The sequence below is a fragment of the Ciconia boyciana genome, chromosome 4 (assembly GCF_034638445.1).
Source record: "Ciconia boyciana chromosome 4, ASM3463844v1, whole genome shotgun sequence".
Classification (NCBI taxonomy): domain Eukaryota; kingdom Metazoa; phylum Chordata; class Aves; order Ciconiiformes; family Ciconiidae; genus Ciconia; species Ciconia boyciana.
In genome coordinates, this window is record NC_132937.1 from 57,703,251 (window position 1) to 57,723,013 (window position 19,763).

The 19,763-nt window shown below is 50.9% G+C and overlaps 1 protein-coding gene across 1 annotated transcript; it reads left to right on the forward strand.

Moving 5' to 3' along the window:
• Positions 1 to 470: 470 nt before the first annotated feature.
• On the forward strand, positions 471 to 17,512 carry KLF9 (KLF transcription factor 9). Its single transcript, XM_072860286.1, has 2 exons — positions 471 to 1,308; positions 13,908 to 17,512. The coding sequence occupies exons 1-2, from the start codon at positions 840 to 842 to the stop codon at positions 14,138 to 14,140; spliced, it is 702 nt and encodes a 233-aa protein (XP_072716387.1). The 5' UTR covers positions 471 to 839; the 3' UTR covers positions 14,141 to 17,512.
• Positions 17,513 to 19,763: the final 2,251 nt, after the last annotated feature.

Genomic DNA, 19,763 nt, shown 5'->3' on the forward strand with positions numbered 1-19,763 from the left:
CAAGTGTTGCGCACCCTTCGGAACGCGGCGCTGATTGGCGGCCGCCTCGCCAGTGACATCAGCCGGCTCACTTTCCATTGGCCGGCCGGTTGCTGGGACCGGAGGGCTTCCAGGCAGGCGCTTAACCCGCTCGGCGCCGCGCGGCCCCCCCGCCGCCGCGGGCTGCCCCGCCGACCCGCGGCCGGCGGCGCCGCCGAGCGTGCCGGGGCGCGGCGGCGGCCAGCGGGCTGCCCCGGGCGGCGGGGAGGCAGCCGCGGCGCCCCCGCCCCCTCCTGCCGGCGGCGGCGCCCTTTTAAGCGGGCGCGGCGGGGCGCCCGGAGTAGCACGCGGCCTGGGGAGGGAGCGCGGGGATTGGCGGGGCGGCCGCCCGGCGGACACACCCCCTAGGAAAGGGGCGCCGTGAGTGGCGGGGGGAGAAGGTAAACAGAGCCGGCCGGCCCTGCCCGCTGACCAATCGGGGGGGCGGGAGGGGGCTCCCGCCTGACGTGATGGGACTCGGCGCGGCCGGCCGGGGGCAGCAGCGGGGGGGCGGCGGGGGGCGCGGCGGCGCGGCGGGCGGTCTCCTTTCCCCCGGCCCCCGCGCCGGACCCGCGCTGGCCGCGCGGGCGGCGGGCGGCGCTCCCCCCCGCCGGCTGCGCGCCGCCCCCGGGGGGCGGCGGTGAGGGACCTGCCGGCGCCCCGCTATTTATCTTTCCCCCTTGCCTTCCGCGCCGCTCTTTCCCCGCGCCGCAGAGACCCCGCGCCGCGGGCGGGCCATGGCTGGCGGCGGCGCGGCCGGCCCGGCGGGCGCGCGCTGAGGGCGCCCGGAGCCCCCTTCGTCGTCGGGGCGCGGCCGCACCATGTCGGCCGTCGCCTACGTGGACTTCGTGGCGGCGCAGTGCCTGGTCTCTATCTCCAACCGCTCCGCCGTGCCCGAGGCGGCGCGGCTGAAGGTGCCGGGCGAGGGGGAGGCGGCGCGGGAGCTGCGCGACCCCCGCGACGCCTGGAAGGACTACTGCGCGCTGCTGGCCATCGCCAAGAGCCTGCTGGAGCTGAACAAGTACCGGCCGGTGCCCGCCCCCTCCGTCTGCAGCGACAGCGTGGAGAGCCCCGACGAGGACGCGGGCTCCGACAGCGACGCGGCCACCGAGCCGGGCTCCAGCCCGCCCCGCAGCCCGCCGCCGGGGCCGCCCCCCCGCCTGCGCGCCGCCGGGGCCGCCCCCAAGGGAAAGCTGGCGGCCGAGAAGCGGCACAAGTGCCCCTACAGCGGCTGCGGCAAGGTCTACGGCAAGTCCTCCCACCTCAAGGCGCACTACCGTGTGCACACAGGTCAGCGGCGGCGGAGGGCGGGGGGAGAGAGGCGGGCGGGGGGAGGGAGCCAGCCAGCGAGCGAGCGAGCGCTTGTCCTCGGATGAACCCGGCCGGCGGCGTGCCCGGCGTCCCGGCGCGCCCCCGCCGCCCTGCCTCTCCGCTTCGGCTTTTGGGTTTGGGTTTTTTTTTTTTTTGCTTTTTCGCTTGTTCTCCCCCCCACCCCCCACACTCCACACCCCTCCCCCCCCCGGTCCTTTTTTCCTGTTCTTCCCCTCCCTCCCCGCCGCCGTGCCGGACCGGCGCCCCGGGTCGGGCTGGAGCGGGCGGGGCTGCGGCAGCGCCTCCCGCCGCGCCCTGCCTGCCGCCTGCCTGCCCCGGCCGGGAGCCCGCCCGTTCCCCGCGGGCAGCCCGGCCCCGGCCGGGGAGCAGAGTGAACTTCGCGTGGCCGGGGCGGCTCGGGGGCCGGCGGCCGGGGTCGCCAGGCCGGGCTTGCCAAGCCGGCGCCGCAGCGCCCGGCCCGGCTGTCGCTGGCGGCTTGCGGCGGGGGACGCCGAGCCCGCTCGGGGCGCCGGTGCGGAGATCACCGGGGCGGCGAGAATCGGCTTTTCCACCGGCGTAGCGGGCGAGCGCTCGCCGCGGGGCAGGTTGGGCCCGTAGCCCCACCGCAGGCCGGGGCAGGACCGCCCCCGCCCCGCTGCGGGCCGGCGCGCGCTGCCCGCGCCCCCTGCTGCGCCCGCCGTCGGGAACCGGCCGCGTTCCGCTGCCCCGGTGCTCGGCCCGCCTTTGCCGAGCCTCCTTCTGCCGTACTGCGTGGCGGGGGAGCCGCGCGCCCCGGGGCCGCGGCGCCTCGGGAGGGGGCGGCGGCGCCTGCCCTGCGCCGCGGTGGGCTGCGCCGCGGGGGCTGGTTGGCACACCCCCCTCCCGCGGGCGCTGGAGCAGCGGGCCGGAGGGGGCAATTGAGGAGCGCATCCCCTGAAAGCCGGTGGCAGCGCGGCGGGTGCAGCAGAGCAGCGCCGGGGAGCCGCGTTACTCTCCGGACCGTGCCGGCCCTGCCCCGGCGCGGCTCCTCCGGCCGGGAAGATCTGGGCGCCGTCCGTAGGGGACCGGCCTCTGCTCTGCCCAGCTGTCCGTCCCGGTATCGCTTATCGCGACCCAGCTTTGGCGTGTTCCGCCAGGGCTTCGCTCGCCGGGCCGCCTGCGCCCGCACCCCTGTCCTCGCCCCGGCGCTTGGGAGGGTGTGGCAACATGGAAACCTAGAGATGAAAATCTGTCAGCGGCAGCAATTCGTACTTCCTCCGGCGGCCTAAGCGCTGAGGGGACAGCCACTGTAGACTTTCCTGCGTGTTTGGGGGTGGTTTTCTGAGCCGTCTAGTTCAAGTGGCTGAATAAAAACCTTTACGTGTCTGAACTGCAGCTGGGGTCGCAGTGCGGTATGCAAGGCTGCTTAAAAATTGCTCTAAATGAAAGGGTCGTGTGCGAGTATGGAAGGGAGCGGATCAAAGGAGACGAACGCTGCCAACGCTTACTTCACGTGCTTCACGTCTCTTCTGTAGATGGCAGTTCTTTTCTGGATTTTGTCTGTTGGCAGTGACGGTAAGTGGTGAAGCACAAAACAAGTTTATCACCTGAGGAACGTACCATGAGGCATTGCTGTCGTGTTTAACGCGGCCTAGGTAGGGCATGGCCACATCTGAGCTCCAGCTAAACTTCCGTTGCTCTGGCTTGCCTGTGCGCCTAGGTGTACTGCGGAGGAGGAGGCCCGCTGCTGGTTGCCTACCTGTGCCCTGCTGGCAGATCTGCTGGGTGCTCAGCTCGAGAGATCAGGGGGAGGAGGAGGAGGAGGATTACTGGATGTGGCTCAGCGGGGAGCTCTGCGGTTAGACAGTTAAGACTGTCTCTGTGAGCCGGGAAGGAGGATGGTCAGTGGTGACCCTGTACTGACCTCAGGACCGCTGCCAAGGATTGTTGTTTTACCGGCTCAAAGACTGCAGCTCTGATGCTCTTTTGGAGGCTGCAATGTAACTGATGCCTTGCAAAATGTTGGCTCACAAGTGACAAAGAAAATGCGTTAACATCATTTCCATGTACTCTACCCCATGCTCAGATATCCACCCCAATATGGGAACCAAAATAGACATCGACTGGGATAGTGTTCTGGGTGATGACATGTAAATTAATGTACTGTACAACCCACACGGCTTGCTGTAAGCAGTAGTGTTATAAGTATCTCCTGAAGTGGCGTGAGGTTTAGCATGTGCTGCTCACAAGTGGGTGGCCTTAGCTCCAAGTATGAGATGTTTGACTCAGACGCACTGATACACCATCACGGTAGTTCTCTGTGGTTAAAACTACTACAGACATCCCACAGTAATGAACTTTCAGAGCTTCCTAATGTGAACAGTTAATTGTAGCTAACTGAAATGCTAAACGATACTGCTAATGTTAATGATTTTTATAGATGGCAGAACAATTCCTTAGCAACAGTGGGATTCAATGGGACCTCTGGATTTATTCATAACTGCGTATTGCAGATCATTGATGCTCCTTCCTTAGTACCATTTTCTTTCATTTTTTTCCAAATAATTTCTCTCTCATATACCCGAGCCTCTTGAATTGCTTTCATCTACCTGCCGTTTTTCATCGGGCCACCAACTGGGTTTCTTGCTACTGTGTAGCCTTTAGTGGAAGTAGGTTCGCAGCCACCAGTAGAAGTTTCCTGGTCTTAAATTTTTAATATTTAATCCCAGTCTCTCTATCTTGGAAAATGGCTTTAGGATTTCCATTCACACCTGTGAGCTTTCTTGTAGCCACAGCTCTCTTTACTCACGGATACTAACCAAGCAAGTTGGAAAGCTCTGGATACTGCTCGGTGCTATGTAATGGTGGGAATCTAAAAATTCACCGGACCATCTCTGGTAAGCTAATGCAAAGCAAGAAATGAAATACCAAATAAAGGTAGAAGAGTAGAAGACCAAAGACTTGATGCTCAGAGGTTAGAGGTCTGTATCTTATTAATGATTTTTTAAACTCGTTGGTTCAAAAGCATTCCATATTTCAGAGACTAAAAATATCTGTATAACTGTTTGCTTGAAGTTTGGGCCTTTGATGATGACTCTAGTTCAATTTCCAGAAGACCCAAATTAGCCATCCATCAGGAATTGTCTTCTGCGTTGATCTTAACAGAAAAAGGTCAGTGGATGGTACTGCACGTCCTACTTGTGCAAACAGCCCCCTTGCTTGTGCTGCCAATCCCACTGAACTTGGCGTGACTTAGGAGAGCAGGATTTGTAGGAGGAAGCCAAGGAAGTCTGAACTCTGCCCCTTCCTGGAGGGATAGTCCTTTCATTCCTCGCCAGGCCCCTGGTGTTTCTGTGATATGATCAGGCAGTTCTTCATTCTGTCGTGTATGTGTACCTACATTCAAAACGTATTAATTTGCAAAGGCCTGGGAATACAAGGACAAGCATATCACTGAAACTGAAGTATTGCGTCCCCTACCATCCAAAAGTAACTTGGAATTTATTATTTAAGTTCTGGTGTCTTGAGCAGGAAGAGCATTACAGGTAAGGTTGTTCTGCATGAGCTGTTTCTAGTAGGATCTCTGAGGTGCATGGCACTTGGTGTAGGAGAGAAAAGACAGCATGATCCCTGACAGCTCACAAGTCAAAAACCGTTTGTTGGGGAGGCAGGTGGAGGGATAGCTCTACAATGTGACCATACCTAATGGGATGTTGTTATGGGAGTATAGGACACGTAAACTCTGCTGAAGTTTGCCGGTGGCAGGAGGGATTATGAGTGGTGTGTTTGCTTGGGAGTCTTGAGCATTGAGATGGCATGACCAAGTCTCGCAGACTTTCCCTTCAGAGCATAGAAAAAGGCCCAGACGTATCGGCAAGACGTGCACAAGACCTGAGCCCTGGAAGCAGTGTGGCGGTCAGGAGAAAGTGAGGGACTTGGCTGGCCAAGAAAATGACAAGTAACAGCAGGTATGCAGAGAGTTACCTTGAAAATGCACAGACTTCTCAAACTTTCAGAGGTTTGATTATGGCCAGTAATGTGTAGGGTTATTATTAGCCTCAAAGATGGGGGGCACGGGCAGCTTAGCGGAGAGGGATGTGCAGGCCAGAGGGTTTCCAGGGAAAATAAAGGCATACGAGAGTAAACAAGCAATCTTGGTCAGAAGGCCCGGGCAGGGAGCGTGGAGCAAAGGGCAAGATACTGACAGGGAGAGGGAGAGAAACTGTCAGGAGAAAAAAACTTTAAGGAATGTACAATTGCTATGATGGTGTGAATACAAGCCAGTTAAATGGCACGTGGCTGCTGAGAGCAGATCCTCCTGGTCAGGAAAGAGGGACAGAGAAGGTACCATAAAGCTAGTTTGTGGGATGCTTCTTCAAACAGGACCCGTAGGATTTTATTTGCCTGGGGAGGTGAATCCCAGATGCTTCTTAATACGTGGTGCTGTGGATCAATGGGAAGTTCACGTCTGCATCAGGTACCCTTAATTAAGAGGTAAGACACACAAAAACCAAATGTGGGAAAAGTTCTCCCTCTTCAGCTAGGCGTTTCAGCCAACTGCATCATTGTGTAGACTGGGTCCAAATAATACCAAGAGTTTTGTTACATTGGGCAGCTGATGCACCCTTGAGCTCTCCTGGCATTTGGCTCTCACGGATGTTTGGTAGCAGGGCTATAGGCAGAGGCATGGACCCGTAGGTCGGTGGTCTGCACAGTGAAGCTGAGAGGCATTTCTGGTAGAAAGGAAAGATAAGTGCTGCAGCTGCCTAGTGCTGCAATCTAGATATCGTGGCATCGATCCAGCCCCCGTATCAGTTTGATCTTGACTGTGCTGCTTTGTTATTTGTGTTCTAGATTATCGCTAGCTTGACAGACTGTACAGATGCTGATATGTTGACAATCCTCTGCTCGCTGGGAGCTTTTTTGGGTATTTTGTGGGAGCATAATCTGAAATTTAGCATTTTAAGCCCCTCTTATCCAGCTCATGCGATGTCACTTTGCCAGATCCTTTAGAATAAGACTGAAGAGCAGAAAGTGGAGCCAGCAGGACGTTTTTGCTAAATTCAGACCTCCATCTGAAACACCCATTCTCAAGGGTTAATGCAAATGCACAAATTGCTGGAGTTCTAATAGGCATGTTTCCAGGTCTCGGAGAAACACTATCATACTGACTGGAAGCCTTGCCAGCTCAGGAAGGTAGGCAAAAATCCTCAAGATTAAGTTCAGTGTTGCCTGACTCCCAGTTGTGTTGTGGGTTTTGGTTTTTTTTTCTCCTAAAAAATAAAAACATTAAGCAGGTGTATGTGTCACAGTGGGAAAGCACTCCAGAAAGGTTTGTATATTAATTGAGTCAACGTAAAGAAGTGCACATGTAGGACAGAAGCAGTGAACAGGCATCACCCATAGGAGTGCGACTCCTGTTTCCAGATGGATGTATTGAAAATGCAGCTTTTCTGAGTTCCTGCACACTGTTGTGCTGTGGCATTGCAGACCGTGTGGTGGGTGTCACCTGCTCTTGTTAGCTGGTGTTTCTTGCAGCCCAAGCTGTTAGGATCGCTGGGATCACAGTCATTGCCCTTCGTTGGCTGCTGTGCTGTTGTGTACCGGGCTGCCGCTTGTGGCCTCGCACAGCTCCCAAACCTGCAGCTGGAAGGGCAGGGAGGGGCCAAGTTAAGATTAAATGGCCAGAGGCTGGGGTAGTGATGAAAAAGCATGCTTCAGATGGTGTTTACTTGTGGTAGCGTAGCTCACTGTCTATATTCAAGTAACGATGACTGTGAATAGTCTGAGAGCACTCTATAAATACCTTAAACTTGAGGGAAAAGTCTGTTGAAATACTGGCTAATAAATTGATAGTGAAATAACAAAAATTCTATTATCTTTCTGAATGCATGTAAAATTGCATTCCTCCTTCCCTTGTCAAAGCTGTTTCCACCTAGCGAGCATTTAATCATTCAGACAGGACAGGAGCCTAAACCCAGCACTCTTCGATCCCAGGTAAGTGCCCTAAGAACCAGGCTAGGAGTTGGTCTCTCTTCATTGCTCGGTTAATATTTAAGTATTACTGCAAAACAGAGGAAGTTGAAATGGAGATAAGATAGGAAAGGAGACGAGGTAGGAACTTGTCCCACGTACCCAAGAGTGTACTGCTGAGGGCACTCCTCTCAGCTATGAAAGCGTAGATTTAACTCTCTGGTGACCTTTGGGGAGGTCACTCCTCTCCCAGGTAGCTTCCCCAACTTATATATATATAAGTATATACTTCCCCTTATATATATGTAAAAGGAGGCACAGTCCCCCAAAGAAAGCCCCAAAGGCAGGCAGGAAGGGTTGTGATCTGTCAGAGAAGCTGTAAGGATATCCCTTGCATCTAATGCTGTGTCAGATGGGGGTAACAGCAAGACTGAGTCTTGCTGGGATTTAGGCTCCCAGCGGCTCAGCAGCAATGGGTTTTAGCAGGTGGTTTTGCATCTGGTCTTTTGAAAAAGACTGAAACACCTGCATGTGCAAACAGCTGTTGACTGCTGGTTTTGAGGACGTCAGAGCAGTCTAAATACTTGCTGAAAGTGGCATTTTAACACCTGAATCGTCCTGTGATGTTGAGTGCTGGTGGAATAAACCCCTTGCTGCAACCCATCCGTCTGCTGCCTATCCTGTAAGCAGTGTCTGTCTGATCTGTTGCCAGACCGGATGGCCACAGTTTAGGTGTTGCAGAAACCCTTGTTGTAGGCACGTGGTACCTAGCATCCTGACCACTGATCGCGCTCTGTGCTGTTTTGCACCAGCATTGGTACCTTGTGGTTGCCATGTGTTTTAATGATCTGATTTTGGAATATCTCAGAAGAGGAAAAAGGCTGTTTGAAAGGCCTCTGGTCTCTCTGCCCAGAAGTGGATGCACAGATGTCTCTAATACCCATCTTCACCAGAATGTTTTGCATGTGGACACTCAGTCAAAATCCAGTGTCCCACAGGAAATTGCTCATTCAGGGTGTGTGGGGCAAGCAATGCACTGGGGGGAAAAAAGTGAGAGAGATCTGAGAGAGCAGCTATTCGGCAGCAAGGAAGGTAGCCTGCCTTTTTTTTTTTCCTCTTGCAATAAGTTGAACCATGTTCTTGACATTCACCTGCAGAGCCTGCCATACTTCAGGAGACTGAGACATGCAAGAGTGGTGGCTGAGTGGGATCACAGGGGGGTGGGGGGGGAAATCAGAAATTCTTATCATTGTCTTCTCTAAGTCAAGGATTGTGGTTCAGGACCAGTTATTCCTAGGGTACCAAATTTCTATGGAAATTTTGAGCTCCAGCAGCCACAGAGGTACAGGAGGATCTTGGAAGATGGAGGTGGGGATTAGATTCTCTCATTTGAACCATGCAGAGCTGATTATGCCAGTCCTGTTTTGCTAAGTAGTTTTGCCCTCGTCTGGTGGCAAGAAATTCCGCTATTTGGGCTTTCTGTATTTGTGTGCTTTCCCTTCCTTCTCCCTCTTGCCCATCAACTGCTGCAGGTTTCTGGCAGGAGGGGTCAGCCTTGCTGCAGTTCGGTCGGGCTGGGCCTCAGGGCAGGTGCCGCGGGCAAGTGCCGCAGGCAGGGTGGGCATCCCTGCAGCAGGAGGTGCTGGCCAGCTGGGCCATGTCAGCGGCCGGGCAGAGAGTGGGAGCTGCGCAGAGGCACCACATCCCACAAGTCAAACTCTGAACCATTCCCCAGTTTTGATACTTAAAACAGTTGCTGCTGTGAATACCAGGCAGCACGGTCCTACCGTGTGCTTGGTGGCCTCATCTTTAAATTAGACATAGGTCAGTCAAGGGTGTCTAATTAACTGTCCATTCATGCAGCTGCAGCTACAGTCCGTTTGGCTTTCTAGTTAATGCGTGAAGCAGCATCATGAGCATTACTTGACAGCAAACTGTTCTGCTTTAGCTAGTACTGATGCCAGGCTCTGGACTCGTGGCTGTGTCCAACCTCACTTCTGTCAGCGAGGAAGACAGCGTGAGCCTAGCAAACTGTTCACCTTGGCCAGACTTCTGTCCACAGCAACAGCAATCTCTGAATGTCTTCTGTAAAGCCAGTGCTCAAACAATTTTAGTATTGTGTGTGCCAGTCCTAGTGCATGTTCTGTTACACACCAAGAGAATTGCCCAAGTGTGTAATCATCAACTTTGTCTTCAGCTTTGAAAAACACAGCCTTCCCCCTCCCAGACAAAATAGTCACTCAGAACTTCTCTATCCCTTGTTTGTCCAAGGGAATTAATCTTTCTTAAAACCACTGTGAACTGCAGCTCTTAACCTCAGTCATCCACATGTAAAGCAGCATGTTGTAGTGAGAGGGCAGATGATGAATCGCAGTACCAGTACTACCTGTACTGTTAACAAGTCTGCTAATGCCCACTCATATTCTTTTTCAGAAACCCTTCCTGCACAAGACTACAATGTGGGAAAATCTGGAATGTCACAGGGTAGGGCAAAAAAACCTAAATAATTTAGCATCTATTTGGAATAGAATGGAATGGAAATGGAATAAAATAAAGGGGATCTGCCTCAGGTCATACAAAGCAGTTTGGATACAGAGTTTAAACTTGCAGAGGAAGAAGAAACTAACCATTTGTGGTAGAGGGTGGGGAGAAGGAACAGGGAGAAAAGGTCAGGTGAAGCAAGAGAGCAGAGATCGAAAGGATCTGCAACGGCTTTTATATCCATACGGGATTTAGAGCAAGCCAGGTCTGCAGGAGCAGCAGTTCTTTAGACTCCAGAGAAGACCTGTGAAGAGCCACCATTAGCTTATGCTCAGTATAAACTATGTCTCCCGCTACATTCCTGGTTGCACACAGGACAAAGGATGGGAGTTCTGCAGACACGCCTATTCCTGTAACCTCTAAATCAGTTTGTTCTACTTCTTGCTTCTGTAAGCTGCTCTGGAGATACATATATATATATTTTTTTTAAAGAAAATTATTTGCATCTTTTATCTCTTGCATTCAGATCCTATCACACGTAGTTTTAAGGAATCGTGATACACCAGTGGCCATTCCTTCATCTTTTGATGGAAATCCCATCTAAGGCATATCTTAAAATGTAAGTAGCATGCTGCCAGCAAAGAAAACGGCGTATAATGGTACCCCGTTTTGATGGTTCATTCTGCTCGTTTCAAGCTTTAGCATTACTACTCCCAAAACTAAAGGGGAAAAATCATATGGAAAAGATATTTCTTGACTGAGACATGACACAGAAATCCGTATCTCCAGATGGAGGCAGCACTAGCTTGCATTGCAGCTCTGTGTGCTATTGCCTGCCGGGCTGTGTATGAGTGGCAAGGCTTGTTTGCTCTGTGAACTCCGCCACAAACATCTCTGCTGCTTTAAAAAATAGCGTGTCAAATGCAAGCAGCAAATACAGCGACCAGCTTTGCTGAGTGGACAATCATCACATGTCATCAGGCATCTCTCCTTGCCTTAAAAGCCTCCTGGACGCACGTTCCACCCCTGCTCTGCACCTGTTAAGTCCGTCGCTGAAGCACCATCTCTCCGGGCTGGTGTCATCCGTCACGGCGTTGTGACCGAGGCGGGCAGCAGATCTTCAGGCTCGGAGACAGCCCCTGAGGGCCTGGAAAAGCCTGCCTCCCCCTGTCTCTCTGCTCTGACAAGTCTGGAGTTTAATGCATCCTGGTGCTGGGGATTATGCCTGGCCTACTTTCATACACATACTTTCATATACGTGCTTCCAAAGTGGCTGCATTGCCAAGGTGGTGAAGCCGTTCGCCGCCGCCGTACCTGGGGCTCGGTGGTGGGTGCTGGTGGAGGCTCTCGTGCGTCTGAGGGAGTGCGGCCGCTCGTCTCCGGCAGTGATCTCTGCTGCGTTCGCCATCCCGGTGCACGGTGGCTCTCCCAGCGGTAGCAGGGCGAGCCTCTGCCGTGCCAGCATCCCCATGGCCTTCGGTGCTCCCGCCGCTGAGCTCAGGGCTGCTTCCCCAGGGAGTGCAGAGCCACACGTACGCGAGGGACCCTGAGCGAGCCCTGCCTTTCCCCAAAGCTTTGTGGTTACGCTGCATAAAAGTGATTTCCCCTGGCACATGAAGCGGGTGTGCGGGGTAGTGATGGTGGAGGTCATGCTGCTCCCATCACGTTTCAGAGGGAGTTCCGGTAACCAGGCTCCATTTTGTCTTCCCATCTGCCGTTCTGGGAAAGGGGTGGGGGGAGCCCAGTTTCTTGAGGGCTGCATGGGGTCAGATTCACAACACTGCTTTTAGGCACCCGGGCTGGATACTTCCGTGCCTAAAATGTAGACACTGCACCCCAAAGACTATGATCCTGTTAACCAGCCTAGGCACCTGGCCTCCCTGTAGTACAGTTAGGCACTTCTGCAGGCTGAAGAGCTGTCCTGAGGTAGATGGTTGGAAATGTGGCTTCTGGGGATAGGGCAGAATGCCGGAGCTGCTCCCAGTGCTCTGGGGTTTAAAGTGCCTGACATAGAGCTGTATACTAGATGCCTCCACACACGCGAGATGTATAGCACTTCTCCCACGTTCCCAGGGGGAGCTAGGAAGCTGTTCTGCACCTCCCACTGCTGCCTGCTTCCCGGAGCTGCGACAGAAACCATGAGATAGATAGCAAAAGAGCAGCGCAAGTGAAATGTTTGCCTTGGACGCCAAGGGCAGACGCTGTGCAGGGCAAAGCCAGGAGGTATGGTGGGCACGGATGCAAGTGCTCTGTATGGCTCCCGGTGCTGCTCGGCCGTGTAGCTGTGGTCGTGGCCTTCATGCATGTGTAAGCCTACGTACTATTTTAATTAATTTCTTTTATACAGGCTGTGGCTGTTCAGGAAGGCTTCCAACCATGTCTAAAAACGTACAGCAGGGAGCCAAGAAACCTGTTTATAAGAAAAATAGCCCCAGGTCAGGATGGCCATCAGCTGTGCCTCCACCGGGCCAAGGCACCAGGCTGCCTTGGCTCCCACTGCTCCCTCTGCATCCTTCTCCCCTGACCGAGGACCAGCGTTGCCGTGAGGGGAGGGAAGAAAGCGGGGGTGAAGCAGCCGTGCTGCGGACGCCTGAGGGGCTGCTGTAACCTGCGCAGTCCTGCGCGTCCGGCTGCAGCTCCGCTCCACGCCGGTCGGGCTGGGACGGAGCAGGCGCCTGCCAGGGAGCACCGTATCGCTAGGAGCCTAAACTGTGAAAACAGCTGCGTTACTGGAGAGCCTCGCTAGAACTTTCAGGGCCTATGGTGTACCAGCTTACCTGGTCCATCCTCATCCTCCTTGGCCTTTTGGATGCCATCAGCCACTCCCTTCAGCCCCCTTTCTCCTCCCTACAGCTCTGCAGTGCTTTCCACTGCTGGTTGTCCTCCTGGCATCTGGGCTGTTCATTCAAGCCTTTAGTCACTGCTGTTGTGTCTGGGGAGGACTCCAAAGCGCGCTTCCTTGTAAATACTCCTTTTTTTTGTGATCCGTTAACGTAAAGCGAGCTTGCCTGTTGTGCCAAACTTCACAGTACCAAGAAATACTGGAGTTCTTGAGTTTCTTTCCAACTCTTCCAAGTTGGAAAACTGCTGGGGTAGTTTTTATATTTCATGGTTGACTATAAATAGCTGTCACATAGCTGTCATTTATATTCCCTTCAGGAGACTCTTAAGAAAAGGAATTAAGGCATCAAACTGCAGCGGTGCATGATGTCTGTGACTGAAAGCTTTCGTGTGAACTTAAATGCCTTTGATTTCCATTTGTGCCGTGGACTAGGGTCAGCCTTGCCGGTGAGGAGGTGTTGGGTCTGTGCCTGTAGGCAAAGCCTGTGCAGCCTGCAGAGGTGAACTGCAGGGATGTGGGGTGCCAGGAGCAGTGAGTGCTGCTCAGTCCTTACACCCTTGCTTTTAAAAGCAAAGGTGGGGTGTGGTTTAGGTTAAGGTGTTTGGTTTCGTTTTTCACCATCATAGCAAACGTTTATAGCGATAGAGCTGTGACTGATGAAGTAGTTTTCCTGTCCTTAACTCAGCCATCTAAGAGACTGAGGGCTCTCTTTACTCTCTGGAGCAGCTTGGATTTCTGGGGGAAGGGAGGAGATGGGGGCATGGGACTTTCTCTGCAGACGCAGCGGTTTTGCTCTACGTGTTTGCAGCCCCGAGACTGCACCGGTCTCCCTGATCCCTCCTTGCTCAGTTCTCCTCAGGCTGGAATGACTTGTTCTAGGTGAAGGATTTGTTTTGGCTTCTTTTCTAATGGTTACAAATGATTTTATTCAGCAGAATAGAAGTGTCAGAGGAATAATACTGGCGCTCCTTTCCCAAACCGCTGTAGTGAGCTCGACATGAAAAATGTACAGGCACAGGCAGCGCTCATCTGTTGTTTTGACAGTCTTCGGGGTCATGTAAGGTTCTGCACCAGAGTGCGAGTTTCATGCGGTTGGAGGGGTTTTTGGCTTCTGCTGGAGGTGAGACTGAAACCCGATGAAGCGAGTCATCAACAACTCCACAGACGCTGGCACCACGGCAGAAAACAAAAGCAGCTTTTTCCCCTCAGCAGCGTGTTCCCTGGCTCCTCTGCAAAGCTGGTACGTGCCGGCCTGCATTACCCCCGCCCCCCTAAATCTCTTGTCATCCTTTCCTCCCCACAGGCGAGCGACCGTTCCCCTGCACATGGCCCGACTGCCTTAAAAAGTTCTCCCGCTCCGACGAGCTCACCCGGCACTACCGAACCCACACCGGCGAGAAACAGTTTCGGTGCCCCCTCTGCGAGAAGCGGTTCATGCGGAGCGACCACCTGACAAAGCACGCCCGCCGCCACACCGAGTTTCACCCCAGCATGATCAAGCGATCCAAAAAGTCCAGCTCCACCAGCTCCTTGTGAAGGCAGGGCTGGCCCGGGGAGGGTAGCGGGGGGAGGCGAGCCGCGGCGAGGATGCAGGCAGCGGTGCCGGAGCACAAACATCTGCTGTGGTGCCGGTTGCCCTCACCGCCAGAAAGCACATGTAGCCGACGTTCAAAAAAAAAAAAAAGCACTCTTGTGCCCTCCTCCCCGTCCTCCACCTCCCCACCCTGCGCTGGGTACAGCGGTCTGGAGCAAGTGGACTGCGGGGTGAGAGGAGGGAAGGGATGGCCAGCAGAGGAGGCGACCAGCTCCTCTAACGTAAAGCATTGATGCTGGTGTACATACGTCTGACTCGATGGTCCGGCCTGTGCCACCACAGTAGCGTGACCCCGAGGTCTTTGTGATTGCCGTGTCATGAACTTGTTTTGTTGAACAGTGTAATGCTGCTTGTATTTAGAGTTTGTCGAGTAAAACCACTTTCCGAGTCACATAAATAACTCTCAGATAAAAACTCCATAGCACATTGTAGAAGTGGGTTTACTTCTGTCTCAGAACAATCCTGCATTTAAAGAGATTGTTAAGAGAAACATTACCTATGTTACTAATAGCATCTGATTGATATACTGAGATAAGGTGAATTTATACTCAAGAAGGCCCATTAGGTAAATGGGTCTTCTTAATTTTTCTTTGTATTAACTATACTTTTGAATATAAGCTGCACTTTTCCAGTAAAAACCTGTATAATTCAAGCAGATACTTAAAGCAAAAAAAAACCCACAAAGAGCTCAGTCGTTTTCTGGCCGTATGTGTATTTAGCTCTGTTATTCACTTACCTGGAAAAATACAAGTCAGCCTAGATAATGTGGTGGGGGCGTGGGAGCAGAAGCATACATCTCTCATTTGATGCTACACTTTTAATGTGTCAATAAATACAGTACTGTACTATAGAAATGCCACTAACAGTGCTTTACTCTGCTGTGTTTTGACTGAATTGGATGCATAACAGCAGCTACCATCTTTATAAACTGCTGCTTTTTTAAAGGTTTTTTCTCTTCCTATACTTGCCTTAAAGATTTATTCTCTTCATACCCTTGCCTAACTCCCGCGGGCTCCTACGGGAGTTGTGTGTGCTTATGGAGAGAGTAGACCTTTCCTTAGGAGCACTCTGCTAATGGAAACAGCTGAAATTATTGTAAGGAGCGCTTCAGAAGGGCTCCTGCATCTTTTGATGGCTGTTTCTGTAGAGTATGGGGGAAAACCATGAGTTAATTGGAAATACAGCACAGAAGGTGTGTCGTAATACTCCTTACGACATAAGGTTCTCTTGGTACTTTGCGTTGTACCCGTGTCATGCATGGCACGTCAAACACTGATAAAGGCAATATTACGTTTATTTTAAAGCTATTTTTTGCTCTTTAAGAGGAGCAAAAAGGTCACTGACTGAAGGAAAACTTTAAGTTGTGGTCATTAGCTGAGTATTTCATTATTTTTTTTAATGTTAAAAGCATGAACTGTAAGAGGTTATCGGTGATTTTTTCTTTTCCCTCCCCAACTGCATAAAGGGGGGAGAATTCTGTTTACACGTTATTTTTTCCAGAAACATTCTTCTCCTGTTTGGTTTTTACCCCTTCCTCCAGAAGAGGAACGGGAGGTGTAGCCCTACTACAGAGACTTAGGGCCAAATTCATCTCCTGAGTAATCACACTGAAACCCAAAGTGTTTCCACTGCAGACAAATTTAGGTCAGCTTGTAAAATTCTGTACATAAAAAATCTTGTTAGTATACCTGCAATTACAGTATCTTATTGTTTTACCTGATAAAAAGCTTGCTTCCTAGAAACAAACATAAAAAAAATGAACTCGGAGAGTAGAGTGTTTTCTTCTACAGTTGTATAAGGCTTTCAGCATTAGATATCAGTTTGCATATAGTGTTTTTACTTGTGTAGTTCATGATAAATTCTGTCTATGTGAAGAGAACTGCTTTTAAGGCATTGGGGATATTGACCAGTCTGTGGAATAAAAAGGGATGTGTTTTCTTCAGTGAAGACATCAGGAAACCAAGCACACTTTCTACCTCCGTTTCAGCTTCTTGAAACATTTATTTTAGAAACCAAACTTTAATTTCTGGTGTCCAAATTGAGTTGTAGGGACATACGTTCTTCCTAGTAAAAATAGCCTCGGTATTTCTATTGATCTAGAAATACAGAAAGTGTTCTGCTTACCAGTACTGTTAATGCTGCCTTGTTGAGTGGGGTCAGGGCCATGTGTAACCTGGTGAGATTAAAGGGTGCATGCACATTCATCTTCATTCTTCTCTGTGAAGATCACACAAAATTTTGAGTCCGTCCTGTAGTCTGGATTGTTGCCATTTTGTCGGACAAATGCAGCACTTGGAAAATTAAGGCCTGATCCTGTGAAATACAAGACACCCTCACATCCTATCAACCACAATGGGAAGCTACAGCTGATAAGCAGCTCCTAAATCAGTATATAGATGTTTCGGTCACTTAGCTACCAGGATTAACCGATAACATGGAAATAAATGGCCAGCTTTATGGTTTCCACCTTGCATATTTGGGGTAGAATGCACATTTAAAGAAACATTGTTGTTCCTGCAAAGTCTGAAAGAATCAACAGGCGGGGGGTACTTTGGTCCATGGGACAATGGGACGTACAGGCGCATGTTGTCATTGTGTGTGACAAGATCCTGTTTCTGAAAAAAACCTTCCTAAACAGTAATCCATTTGCTGTAATGCGTGCTGTATTTCAGCATTGGACAGACGGGATTAATGTGATTCATTAAGCACTAACAGAATACATTGGGAATAATCAGGTTTGGAGATTTCATTTTATTGTTTTGTTAATTTGGGGCTTTTTGGGTTTTCCTTTTAGTAAAAGCAAACAATGGCTCTAACGCATAAAACAAGCTGCAGGTTAGTTCTTTGCATCTTGAAGTTAAGTTTTGAAGAGTTGCAAGTGTTGGAAAAGAAAAGGAAAATCAGGTTCTCTAGTACCGTACGTACTTGTACTATTTTGGAAATACTTAATAGTGCTGAAGTTAGGACAGCTCCTCTCTTTGGTTAAGAAAGCTCATTACTATAGAGAAGTCATGGCTTTAGAGGTTTAGCTGTACAACATACTTCTTTTGAACAGTTTTTCATGACCTGTATTACAGATCTGTTTTCAGTTTGCGGATGGACTTAGCCCAGCATGCACCAGACTGGACACACTTCAAAATGCTGTTTTACAGACTAGTGATCTGTAACACTGTAAAATACCAACTTCCAACAGTTTAATCAGTTTTATTTTTGTACAGTATTCGTATCCTTTATAAGTTATTTTGCTGTCCTGTTTTGTATATCACATGAAATTGTAAAAAAAAGAAAAGAAAAAAAAAAAGTAGGCGTAGATGTTTTTGTACATATGTATATATATATTGTCCAAATAAAGAAAAAGGAATTAAAAAAACCCACCATGTTGTTTTGAATGATTGGAGTCAAGCAGTGGTCATGTAAACCAGTCTGAATGATTATGAAAAAATACCGCTGCACATGATGAAATCCGTGAGTTGAGTGGTGTACGAACCAGCTTCAAAGGTCTTGGTGTTGCTAGTCATTATTCAGGTTGGGTCTTGCTTCTCTACTTTTCCCAGGTGTTTTCACAGGTATTCCTTCTGCCGCTACTGCAGGGAGACAGAGACACAGCTTGTGGTGGGGGAAGAGCGTCCCCTCACCAGCATGCTCCAGCTCCCAGGAAATCTCTCTCCCATTGCTCAGTGGCTTTTGAGCTCACACTGGTGCCCTCCCTCACACCGGGCAACTGCTCCGCGAGCTCGTGATGCTTCAGCCTGCGCAGAAGCAACTGCTGCCTTGAGATTTCCATGGGTTTGGAGGAGTTGCTGGCGTAAGGAGAAAAAAAACCCCATCCGCTCAGCCTCTGTGCGAAAGGCAAGGAACCCTGTGCAAAAAAGCTCACTGACATTTATGGTCATTGACATTACGGTTGCTAAAAGCAACTACTTACATGAACTAACTTAAGCTGGTACATGGGAGCAGTGCTAGGGTGTGACTGCAAGATGAGACCCCGGACCCAAGGGAACATGTAACCCTCCAGCAATGCAGACGGAGACGGAGGGGTGGAAGCATGCCATCTGCACGCGGGACAAAACTTGTAAGCAGCCTCCAGATTTGACTTGATGCTGAGTTGGAGTTTTCTGTCCTCGGGTTGGATGGCCAAAGGACAGATACAATAAACCCAGCATAGGGTTTTCTTTTTTTGGCTTGTCATTGATTTCAGGAATAAGGGACACAGGGCTGTGGCATTGGTCTAATTCCCCTGCAATCCCAACATAAAGGACTTCCCATAAGTTTGTCGTTCTTCACCTTAAACACTTTAATGTTTGTCTTTAGTGCTTTAATGGGAACAGCTACCAAAATCTTCCTAGTGTAGAGAAGGCCTTACTGTTAGGAGGATGTTTCCAGCCATTGAGATCTAATACACTCTACAGAACAGTCTTGCCAGGAGTGATGTAAATTTTGGCTGGAACAGGTATGACATGCGAAGGCTGGGTGCACCCCAGTGGATGCTGGCAGACTTCAGCAGTGACATGGGGAGGTGTGACCTTGAACATAGAGCAACTGTTTCAGGGAGCACAATTTCTACAAGGTGAGTTTTCATTTCGCCTCTGCCGAGAACAGAAGAAATGAAATGTGCCATAAAATGCCATAAAAGTCCAGTCAAATGCCTGCAGAGTGATTCAGAAAGACGCATACAAGGGTGGCCTTCTGAACCTGCCTGCTAGGGTGACTAGAATGACTTTCACCTGCATGGGAGTCCAAAACAATGTGGTTCAGCACTCATGCTTTCAGGGCTAGGGAGTCAGTGAGGTTTCCTTTCTGTATCAGAGCTCTGTAACAACTGCTACTTTCTCAATGGCTTTTGTTTTGGAAACGAAATCTCTTCCAGGTTGAGTTCCCCGCACCTCCCAGCCACATCTGACAAATTACATCAACAATAACTTAATGCAAAGTCACAGTTGTCAGAACAATCTACTTATCCAAGTCCTCTTCGAGGGACTGCCTCAAAGCAGGGAAAGCTTTCCCAATGGCAAGAATCTTGCCGCTACTGGGCTTTAAAGTGCCATGCTCTGCTCAACTGAGAAATTCCCTGTCCCCTAAAATACCTCCTCAAACACTTCCACAGGTATTAGGGAAATCATTTCAAAAAGGAAAGGTCTTGACTGGTGTCAGTTCTAATCCTTAATAGACACCTGTTCCTGTGTTATTCCACACTGTATTCTTCCAGTTCATGTGTCTCTATATGGAGCTCATGTATGCCTTTTGGGGTGAGAGCGAGCAGAGGCCCTATTGCTTTCAGCTTGTATTTTTGCAGTCACTACAACTGTTACTGTTTTTTACTGGCTTGTGGCCCCCAATTGAAAACTGATAAACATCTTATTGCTTTTCATATCAAAAGCCATCAGTCTGTGTTTCAGTATTGTCTGGTGCCTCTTAGGCCATGTAATGCCGATCAAAGCAACACCTGGATGTCTGCACAGCTGAACACAAGGTACGAAGGAAATGGAGCATGTAAAGCACAGGACTAGGAGAATCACTGAGTAGCTAAGGACAGCTTACCATCCCAAGATCCAAAGCCCTGTGGGA

Excerpts from the sequence above, each read along its gene's own strand:
- KLF9 (XM_072860286.1), top strand. The coding sequence starts at position 840 with ATGTCGGCCGTCGCCTACGTGGACTTCGTGGCGGCGCAGTGCCTGGTC. Across the intron at positions 1,309-13,907 it reads GCACTACCGTGTGCACACAG|GCGAGCGACCGTTCCCCTGC; the intron begins GTCAGCGGCGGC and ends TCCTCCCCACAG.